Source organism: Notechis scutatus, chromosome 1 (assembly GCF_049901735.1).
Source record: "Notechis scutatus isolate UNSWTSFEM ecotype Mainland chromosome 1, rNotScu1.2, whole genome shotgun sequence".
Taxonomy (NCBI): domain Eukaryota; kingdom Metazoa; phylum Chordata; class Lepidosauria; order Squamata; family Elapidae; genus Notechis; species Notechis scutatus.
In genome coordinates, this window is record NC_142009.1 from 109,845,265 (window position 1) to 109,857,258 (window position 11,994).

Consider the following 11,994-nt stretch of genomic DNA (forward strand, 5'->3'; position numbering starts at 1 on the left):
TTTAATGACCCTGTAAGCTGCTTAAAGAAGTCTACTTGCTGCAGAAGAAATGAATACATGCTGGTCTGTATAATGGCAGCCTCACAAGATAAATTGTAGTTTTGTAATAAAAAGCTATTGCAAAATCCAAAAAAGAGGCTGGAGATGGCTTTCCAGTGGGGTTACAACTGAAAAGAGAATATAACTCCATTTGATTTCCATAATAGGTATTTGCAGGAAGAATGAAATAGAGGTGGATATGCACTGAGCAAACAATTTAAAAAAAAATAAACCTCCTGATTCACAAGCTGGTTGTGTGATATTACACATAACTGCATGTAGATTTTTTTTTATTCAGGAACACTGATTTGTACCTGGTCTTAAGCACCTTGAAAATCAAATTAATGATCAGCACTTATCTACCCTTAATTTCTTCTTCTCTTCCCCCCTTTCTTTTATCCAGCAGTATTCTGGGTTTCATACAGAAAGATCTGAATCTGATCATGAAAGCCAGTGGGGTGGAAGTCCACTGACGGACACTGCATCTCCACAATTAATGGATCCCACTGAAAGACCAAACTCTCAGCATCATGATGTTTCCTGTGCCTATAGACAATATTCGGATCGTGGTACCCTCTGCTATGGTTTTGCAGTTGACCATTCTAGGTTAGCTGATGATAGACACTTCCATACTCAAGCCTGTGAAGGGGGCAGGTGTGAGGCTGGTCGGTACTTTCTTGGCACGCCACAGCCTGGAAGGGAAGCATGGTGGGGTTCTCGATCTGGCCTTCCACTAACCAAATCTTCTCCTGAGAGCCGAGAAGCCTATGAAAGCAACATGCCACACATAACATCCATTCACAGGATTCATGGTAAGTTATAAACCAACCTGAATTATTGCTTATATAAGCAACCTTAAGCCAGATATTAAAAATGTGTTTGCATTTTTTCTCAGCTTACATGCAATTTAGAAATATTTGTTCTATGAGTGCTGTAGTTTTTAGACCTCGTGTTGTTACAGATACAGTATGTTTTCTCTTTTTTCATGACTGCCCAAAATTATTTAAAAGTTAGATAGAGTTTTTTTTTATCACTAGTCCTTTTTTTAACCTATATAAAATTGATTTTATATGCACTGGGTATCAGCTAAGAGTTAATATGCTCTTGATGCTTTCAAATATAATTGTAAGGATTACCTGCAGATTAGAAGCTCTCTACACATTGCCTCTAACCTGGTAAGAAATGTTGTGCTAGCCTTCTTGATTAGGAAAGGATGGGATGGGATGAATAGGAAAGCCTCTTTTCAAAACATATCTTCATTTAATGGATTATTTATGTAAATAATCATCTAAAAAGTGTTAAATCTAGCAAATTTATTGATCAGATCCAAGAAAGGTTAGAATTTTTGAGAAGGGAACAAAAAGTTCTTTTTGACATTTAATACTGGAAACAACAAAACTGTAAAAGGAGAAGTTTGAAAGACCGAACTTTAGGAAGTATTCCAGACAGAGAGAATTCCAAAAATTCAGGAAATTAAGGAAAAAAATGAAAGTGACTCTTTGTGAAATAATAACCCATGTCTCCACATCAGAAGAAATTACTTGGGTTAAGGTATGTGGCTTATGCTGGGCGAACATGTAAAAATAAAAAGCAAGATATATATGCTATATCACTGAATAAAATGAAATCCCAAAATGAATAGAATGGCTTAACAAATGAATGGCAACATAGTAGAGAAGAGGGGAATTAATAAATTTAAAAGCATGGAGAAAATGGAATAGAACAGAAGTATAACAGCTTTTCTTGCTGTTAATTTTTTCTGTACATATGGTGCTTTCAGGATTTTTTTCAAGACACCAAGAATGTTCAGTTGACCCTTTCCTTCTTTTTACTGGATCCAATGTCATTTTTTTTGTTGGTCCTTTAAAGTCAGTAGAGTGCATGGAAAAATCCAAAAGACTGAAGCATGGTTCTGATGATGTTCAGTCAATGCATGGTCATCATTGTTCCCCATCATTGTTGTCGGGTTGACATTCGTAAAAAAATCAGGGTCTTTTCATATCCAGAGAGTTGTTAGGTTGTGCTAAATACTTTTATTTATAAAAGACTTGATGTATATTATTATGATATTACTAGAGTTGTGCTATTACTACAAGGTATAATTTTCTCCTTTTCACACTGTTCAATGTCTTTTGCTGAGTTCCTTGCTTACAAATGCAACATTAAATATCTTTAAAAATAGAAAACATTTCAATACTTAGTGTCTGCCTCATTAGATCTATTGAGATATAAACAATAACACTGTAATTTCTGATTCAGCCATTATGTTATTGGCTGAAAAACAACCTTCAGGTGCTGTTAGAAAACCCGAACTACCCATTTTGTTATGAACAGTTAATGGACTCAATTTAGCAGGTTTTTTTCTCTTAAGAGTCATTGAGTTTTTGTATCATCAGTCAATAAACATTAATAGGAGTGGAAGTAATTTAAGTTAAAAATGAATTTCATTGGTAAGAGTTATTGGGCAGTCCAAATGTTCCTGAACCAATAATTGATTGTGCAGTTCACAAGGCACTGAACGTGACGAGACAAACTTATGTCATTTGATTCTGAATACAAATACTAATATATGTTGACAAGATATATTGCATCTCTGCCTATCTTACAAAGAAGCATTTCAAAACAAAACTAAGTGGCATCACTTGATTTGAGTTTTTAAATTTTCAGGTGTTATTGATGTAAATACATGTTTTCCTTTATTATATCTTCACATTTATGCTTTATGTACTATGTAGGCATATGTTATTAGTACAAGAGATAGCAATCTTTTTTTGTCCCGACATACCAGCACATGATTTTGCAGTTACCCAGCCATTAGGGAAAAAAAGCTGAAATGTCAAGAGATTATATGAGGTCATAATATTCTACTAATACAATCTGAAATAATGTAATATTTTCATATTCTCCTGTGAGATCCCATGCGCTCTTGTGTAGGATTGCCAACATCGTGTAAAAAAAAATAGGATATTGCAAGATTTTTAAAAATATTTTCTTTTGTTTGGAATTGGAGATACCTTTTGGAAAACCTGTACTAGGCAGCTTATTAGTTGATGGCTAGGGATAACAACACTCGGACATTTATTTGAACTGCATGCTAACGCTGGAAAAAAATCTAGAAGCATTTTACATGTTGCAATACACAGTAATGTAGGAACTATCTTACGGAAAGTCAAATGAGATTCCCTTTGGGATGATTCTTCCTATGCTTTCTGCATAGGAAAACAGCTGCAGAGAGTTCACAGGCTCTGCTGGCTTCTGCTAAATATGAACCAGTTAGGAGCTAAGAGGGGAGGAAAGTTTGCAAAGCCAAATTTTCCTATAAGTTGAACCCAGTCTCCTTTTCTAGTTAAATGGAGAAATTATAATAGCAGTAGCACTTAGACTCATATACCACTTCATAGTGCTTGACAGCCCTCTCCAAGCAGTTTACAGAGTTATCATATTGCCCCCCCCCAACAATTTGAAATTATAATATAATGATAACATAGCAATAAGACAGTGACAAAGGAACATCTTTTTCTTTGATCTAGCCTTCCAAGTTGCTTTGTACCATATGGACAGCCACCCTGATAGATACATAGACTAAATTCCATGGAATATGTGCTAATGAAGATTCTTCACTACATTTAGTATTAACGTTTTGTCCTGTGTTGTGATTTGAAGACGATGTTTTGATATGTATTGGTTGAGTCAGGGAAATGGCATGATAGTGCTTTATTGTCCAAAGGATAGGAAAAGACTTGGAATTTTAGCCATGGCAAATGTAGGGGAAAATGAACTGAGAATCCACCATTGATAGAGGACCGGAAAGCAATAACAGAGAATTAGAACCAGTTACATCATCGTAGCAGATGATATCAGACATGGACTTACAGTAACATGTTTGTTTTAGTTATTGTACATATATATAAAAATATTTATAAAATATATTTACATCTCCTTTCTCAAGCAGCACGTCCCCCCCCCCATAAGCATTATAGTTCATATACAAAGTAGGAAGATGCAATGATATGTTACAGAGACAACCCCGAACAGAAATATAATATAATATAATAGAATAGAATAGAATAGAATAGAATAGAATAGAATAGAATAGAATAGAATAGAATAGAATAGAATACTTTATTGGCCAAGTGTGATTGGACACATAAGGAATTTGTCTTGGTGTAAATACTCTCAGTATACATAAAGAAAAGGTACATTTGTTAAGAATCAAGAATCATAACATACAACACTTACTGATAGTCATAGGGTACAATCAACAATCAAATCATACTAGGAAACAGTCAAGTGGGAAGGGATGGGTGATAAGGAGTGGTGAGAATATTAACAGTAATAGTAGTGTACACTTTGTAAATAGTTGAACAGTGTTGAGGGAATTATTTGTTTAGCAGAGTGATGGCTTTCAGTAATAAACTGTCCTTGGGTCTAGTTGTTCTGGTGTGCAGTGCTCTATAGCATTGTTTTGAGGGAAGGAGTTGAAACAGTTTATGTCCGGGATGTGAGGGATCTGTAAATATTTTCACAGCCCTCTTTTTGACTCGTGCAGTAAACAGGTCCTCAATTGAAGGCAGGTGGGTAGCCATTGTTTCTTCTGCAGTCCTAATTATCCTCTGAAGTCTGTGTCTGTCCTGTTGGGTTGTAGAACCAAACCAGACAGTTATAGAGGTGCAGATGATAGACTCAATAATTCCTCTGTAGAACTGTATCAGCAGCTCCTTGGGCAGTTTGAGCTTTCTGAGTTGGCGCAGAAAGAAGAAACAAGGAAGGAGTGAAGCTTTGATGATTTCTGTGAATTCAGACATCCAAAGTAAGAAGGCTGAAAGTCAGGAGACAAGAGGTTCCTCAGCTGAACCTGAACTTGACAAGATAATCCTACTAACCTAGATAAAATATCATTATATTGGCAGTAAGTCAATGAGGGCCAAGATATATTACATGCTGGAGCTTGACGTATAATAATAATAAATGGCTTAAAATTCTTAACACTGTTATTTTGTCTTTAGGAAGTCATCAGTTCTGAATGATCTTCTGGACTTGGTGCAAAATCCACTGTTCGTTACTTATACTCTTTGTTTTCCTCATTTTTTTTTTAGGAAGAGGGCACTGGGATGAAGAAAGTGTGGTTAGTTCCCCAGATCCTGGTTCGGCTAGTGAGTCAGGGGACCGATACCACTCTGAGCAGTATCAGGGCAGCCCACATGAGCCCAGCAAAATCGAAACTCTAATTAGAGCGACTCAGCAAATGATTAAAGAAGAAGAGAATAGGCTACAGCAGCGGAAATCCACCCCTGATCAGCTGGTTTCCATGAACGGAGCTGGGAAAAAGCACACTGTTTGTTTTACAAACTACCATCAGCAGCAACAGCTGAGAGAGGCCTGCCGAGTCCCCAGCATCACCACTACACCTCCTTGTGAACACACACAGCAACAACGGGATGGGAAACTGATGAGCCCCCAGGAGAATGACTATGACAACAGCCCCACAACGCTATCTAGAATAAACAGCCCTGGGTCTGATCGAATGTCTAAATCAGGCTTGCTCTTGGCTAAAGACTATTTTCATTCCGACGTGTCCCCCCATCAGACTCCAGGGGACCATCAGCCCACAAGCTCTCCCAATTATTATACTTCCCATAGGCAATACTTTGATAAGCATGCCTACACCTTAACAGGATTTGCTCTGGAGCACCTTTATGACAGTGAAACAATTAGGAACTATTCTTTGGGTTGCAATGGATCACACTTTGATGTGACTTCTCACCTACGGATGCAGCAAGATCCAGCCCAGGGACACAAGGGGACATCTGTTATAATAACCAATGGGAGCTGATGGGCCTTTCTCTCTTCCTTACCCCCACACCCCACCTTACCCCCCCCACCTTTTTTAAGGTCGTCCTAGGACAAGTATCTTTGCAGAGTAATAACCACAGACGCATACGTTTTAAAATTCTTGTTGCAACCAACATTTGACAAGCTACAATGCACGAAAAGAGTTCTTGTAGTGTTGAATGTTAGTTTATCCCAATTGCTGTTTCAAATGCATTGGTCTCAAGGTTGAGGTAAAGAAAACAAAATCAAACCATAAAGCTAGCACCACATTGTGAAGGAGATCTAAGTTGGGAGCGCTCTTGCTGTGCAAAATTAGCCATTTTGTTTGCATGGACATGCATGTTGAACTAGTTAAGGAAAATCTATATAAATTACTGGTGTCTCTCAGGCCTTAACAAAGTAAGACTGCTATGCACTGAATGTGTGTGTGTGTGTATACACACACAAGATACACACATTTACAAACATACACCGAGGCATGCATACATACATACATACATACATACATATTTTTTCTTAAGTTTTCGTGGGTATTTATATGTATGGTATTCAGCTTTGTTCGGGTATTTTCCCACGTCTTAATATTTGTGCTTTCATTATAGCGACGTTTTGGCAGAATCTCATCTGCCATCCTGAGGCTTGTGTATTGGGTTCTTTTTAATCTTGTGTAATACCCGAAGAAACCTAAATACCATACATACACACATACACACACACACACACACACACACATACATACATACATACATACATACATAATACTCTCTCTCTCTCTCTCTCTCACACACACACACACACACATTCACAAAGCAGAATGCAAAGCATTTTGAATTATTTAATAATTCCCTGTTGGCCACAAATATTGCTAATTAAACATTAGACTGTTAATATGGAATAATACGGTAGAAGTGTTGAATTTAAATATTTGTATGATGAGGCCATACTTTAAGAGAGAAGCAACATCAGGAGAAACTAGGTATATTGGAAGTGATATAATGGCATAGGTTTGGAGAAAAGAGCACTTCTGAAAGATTATCACATTTGAAGTTCTATTTGTTGGTAAACTAGGAAAGTCCTAATGAAGAAGTTGTAGATCGGTGGAAATGGTTAAAAATCCAGATAAGATTTCTTTGGGCAACTTGTTATGAAAACATCAGAATATAGCAAAAGAAAAAAAGGCTGCAGGTTTTGGGTTTGGCTAGCCTAAAGAAAAGAAGAATTAGGGGTAACATGATAGCAGTATTCCAATATTTGAGGGGCTGCCACAAAGAGGAGGGTATCAAATTATTTTCCAAAGCACCAGAGGGCAGGATAAGAAACAATGGTTGGAAACTAATCAAAAACAGAAGCAACCTGGAATTAAGGAGAAACTTCCTAACAGTGAATTAACCAGGGGAACAGCTTGCCTGCAGAAATTGTGGGCGCTCCATCACTGGAGGTTTTTTAGAAGAGACTAGACAGTCACCTATCTGAAATGGTATAGGTTCTCCTGCTTGAGTGGTAGGCTGGACTAGAAGACCTCCAATGTCTCTCCCAGCTTCTCTTCTCTTCTTTTCTTTTCAGAGAAAAAGCTGACACAAAATAGGCATTCCTTGACTTACGACCACAACTGAGCCCAAAATTTATGTTGCTAGGTGAGACAGAAGTAAAATTTGCCACATTTTACAACCTTTTTTGCCACAGTTGTTAGCTGAATTACTGCAGTTGTTAGTGACACAGTTGTTGAGTGAAGCTGACTTGCCCATTGAATTTGCTTGTCAGAAGATCAAGAATCGCAAGTTGGATGCCCAGTGTGTTTCTGAAGAGCAAGTTCATTCATTCATTCATTCATTCATTCATTCATTCATTCATTCATTCATTCATTAGTGCTTGTTCCAAAGTAATATGAAGTAGGACTAGGAGTTGAATATGGGTAGACACCATGAGAACCTGTTCAGTTATATTTGGCTACATATTTCACAAGATGTAACAGTATAAATGGTATAGTTATGGGGAAGCAGATGTTGGATTAAATGTACTGCAACAAATAAGCAAGCTGGAGCTTACCAGAACTCAAATCCAGGATTACCTGAAAGGTAATTTTATTTTTGTGACATAACCAGGGGATCAGTAGACATAAATTTATTGAAATCAAGCAGATAGATTGTAATAGAATAAATGTGTTATGGCTCCTCAATTACATAGGGGACTCCGATATTTCTCATACGATAGTCTTTTGTTTCAGTGCTGTCGCATTCTTAGTATTTTAAATTGCAGCATTCTGCTCCATTATGCAAAAGACATTGATCTGTTAAATTGGATGTAATGCATAGGCAAGAGTTAATGCAATTTTCCACAGTGATGGAGTACATAAGCCTGTACACCTTCAGGTGTTGCTGAACTACAGTACCACTGAGTTCTCGGTATTTTAGATATTATGGTTAGGAACAGATTCCTATGCTTTTGGGAAAGATTATTTATTAAGATTGTTGCATTTAATCTTCATCAAAGTTCTCCAACTTGAAGTTTGTATGTGGAAGTGAAAAAGTGAATTCTTCCAGTCTGTTTCTCCTAAATTTCAGTGTTGGCAGAGAAACACCTTATATCTGCAAAAACAGATGTTTAAAAGCAAGATGAGTTGTAATCAGTGAAACTGTTAGAAGATGGCTGGCGTTATAGCTTTCATTTGAAATCACAAATTTGATCTTACCAAAATCAAAAAGACACTATAAAAAAGTGTTTAGATGGAATTATTATGTTAATTACACAGTTGAATAAGATCTATGTAAGGCATTGATAAATGTTGTGGGCTCAGCACAAAGCAGCATAAAATTAAGTAAATAGAAGCATAAAGAAAACTATAAATATTTACAGTTGGAATATTTTTTTTGGACAGAAAGTTGGATCTAAGAGCAATGGTACTGCTTGTGGTTTTTCCCCACCAAAGACCATCTTTGAGTTGACAGAAAAATATGCTGACACGACACTCATTGTCCCCATTGCTAATCCCTATACTGTCTCTCTTCCTTTTGTTTCCAGGCACAGTAATTACATTGAGGTTCAAAGATAAAACCTAGTGAATTGAGGCTATTTTTGGATAGTGTCAAAATAGAAAGGGAAATCTTTCTTTAATACTAGCATAGCTGAGAACAAGGCCATTAACCATCTGCTGGCTTACAGAATTTTCATGGCATCACTAGAGTTATATAAAGCCTGTTTCCAGTGCTATTATTGTGATATAACAATGGGACGAGTGTATTGCAGAAGTCACCATACATCATTAGCAGGAGAAAAAAAAAAAAACCTCACACAAAGCTGGAGAAAGGATTAAGATAACATTATGTGAGAGAGCAGAGAAAACTTGTTGCCAGGGAATATTTATTCCATGGTTAAGTACAAGTAAACACATGGGTTAGTATAGCAAATGGTTACTATGATCCAGCCAACATTAAGCCTATTTATTTCTGCTAGATTATTTAAAAGCTTTCCTCCTGAACTTAATTTAGAAATGTGCATGCACAAATCCCTAAAGTTTCATCTCAAGACAGTAAAGGTATCTTGAAAAAGTACTGGATACTCCCAACCACCATTTTAAAAAAAATCTAAGATGTAATTTAGCAAAGTACAATTGTGCAGTATTTCATTTTTACTTACATAAGTAAATATGTGTGCTTCATTTCCCACCTATCTGCCCATAATAATAATGATAAAGTTTTACAGAGAAGCTTAATGCAATATGTAGACAAGGGCTCAGTTTAGTATAAACTTCCTCAAACGTCTTTTAAGTTTAATCACAGACTGTTGGGAATGTTGTAAAATGTTTTGTTTTCAGGATCTACACCATAGCTTTGGATTCCAAGCATAACAGCTGATAACTAATGATCAATAAAGTTCTCATTCAGGGAAGGAGAATCATCCAAGAATAGAATAATAGCCTCAGCTACTTTTTCTGCACTTTTACTGATGTTTTGAAAAATGATAGGGCCATGTAGGCTGTTAAGTCTGCCACTCCAGTCAATGAAGGAATATATAGAGAAGATGAGAAACAGCTACCAAATGAATAAACACATAATTGTGAATCAGCAAGTCAACAATAGCTCTTGGTTTATTCAAGATTGAGATTTCACTAAGATTAAAAGTGACACCGTCATAAATATTTTACTTAGGATGTGTACTTGTGTATATTGTGAACAACATTCTGCAGCCTATAGATTTAATATCTGGCATACAATTTAAGATAAAGCTATGGAGAAAATAAAGGTAAATGTTGATGTAGCATAGGTCCACAATATTAATGCACTAATAATGAAAATGTTAAGCATAAAAGCTAATATATAAATTAATAAGAATAATTTCCAGTCACATTCTAAAGGGAAGGCTTAAAATGATTCTAAAGATTTAAAAAATGAGTTTACATTCTGAAATTAAAAATTCCAGATGACTATTGTATTGGACACAAACAAGGCCCATCACTAATTTCTTAAATAGAAGAAACTTACAAATTATATCCAGATTGTCACATTCCACATTATGAAGCAAGTTGTATTCCGTATAGTACAATTACAGGTTGCAACCTTATTCAGCTTGCACAAATAACTACTAGGTAAGTAATTATGCTTATAGGAATCTTTTCTGTGTAGAGTGTTGCTAATATGTAACCATTCTGCATGTACAGCTGCATAGTAGAGTACACTCACTCTAGTACTTCCAAGTAGAAATATTTTGGATTTCAATATAAGAATTTCTAAAAATGAAAACAGAGAGTAAGAATCCCAACACAGTTTTCAAGGTTCAGTAGCATATGTATCAGAATTTCATCAGGCCTAAAATGCTTTTCATGTTATTCAGGAAAGCCTCCATGCTTAAAACTCAGCTAGATCTCTTCACAATGATGTGTTCAGATAATATCTTTCCCAGATAGCGACCATTACCAAGCATTAATCTGACATATAGTAGATTTTTGTGTTACATTCTAAATGCAGGCTATATACAGCTGCCAAATCTTTTTGCAAAATGCAGGAATCTTGAATCAACTGAATTTGGGTAGAAATGCTTGGTTGACCCTGATCTCTTTGTTTTTCCTTCATATTTTTTAAACATCTGGTATGGCCTTTTGTGTATTGTCAAAAAGTAAGCACTAAGTTTTCATCCCTCCTGATTGGTTTTAACATTGGATACCATTTTGGAGCACGCACATTTTACAGGATTACTATGAACATGATAGTTTCTTCATCTGGGGTGTTAGGGCAAATCAAAATAAATATTTGAATTTTGGATTCTTGCTGTATTTGATTGATTGATATATGGCCCCTTTGACCCTCCCACTGACCTCTATCTCTCAAGCTTGAATTTGAAACAGGGCACTGAAAATTTAGCTTTCCTGTGGATTTTGAACTGCAAATTGCATTTGAATGCAGTTCTTCCCGTATTTCAGTCCATTTCCCTATGTAGTATTGCAATGCTTTCCTCAAATAAAATAAATGGCAACTTCTACATTTCATAAACTTAGAAGTTTTGTACAACAAGTTGGATTTTCAGGTGGATTTTCATTGTAGAAAGATGATGCATTTTTGCACTTCTGCTACTTCATGACTGAAAGGAGCAACATTGGATTTATAGACCAGCTTTCTCCAACCTGCTGCCCTAGACTTGTGCTCCCATTATAATCTCCTAAATTCTGGCCTTGACTGAGTTTTGGGAATTGTAGTTCAGCCCATGTGGGGAAAGCTATGTTGAGGAAAGTTGGCTTATAGATAAGCAATGAATATCTAAAGTTGATAGTATATAAGGATCATTCTTCCTTCTGAAATTTGCTTTTTATTTCCATTCTATTTTATAAGATCCTCTAAATTTTTGAAATGGGCTTGGAGCTGTCTCTGTGTAGAGGGGCTGCAGAGAAGCAGAAGGTAGGAAAACTCCACTCCAAACCAAAGAATCCGCTCCTATCCAAATTAGGTAGACTTTAACTGTTGAAATCAATAGCCTTCACTTTGCACAGGATTTGGCTAATAAGTTTTCAGCTCTATTCAGTAACTTCTTTCAAACAGTAAAGGAAAATGTGTTCATTTATTATTGTAGTCATTTAATCTATTTTAAAAAAAGAAGCTATTATTTATTTTTAATGCATGTAGCTTAGTTTTCAAA

At 36.1% G+C, this 11,994-nt stretch overlaps 1 protein-coding gene across 1 annotated transcript in view; it reads left to right on the forward strand.

The window, feature by feature from the left end:
* Positions 1–6,295, forward strand: part of SIM1 (SIM bHLH transcription factor 1) — a 75,319-nt gene extending 69,024 nt beyond the window's left edge. Inside the window, exons 10-11 of the mRNA XM_026666516.2 lie at positions 446–851; positions 5,136–6,295. Coding sequence (XP_026522301.1) covers positions 446–851; positions 5,136–5,872 — 1,143 coding nt within the window. The 3' untranslated portion in view covers positions 5,873–6,295. The remainder of the gene's footprint in view (positions 1–445; positions 852–5,135) is intronic.
* The last annotated feature ends 5,699 nt before the right edge of the window (positions 6,296–11,994 follow it).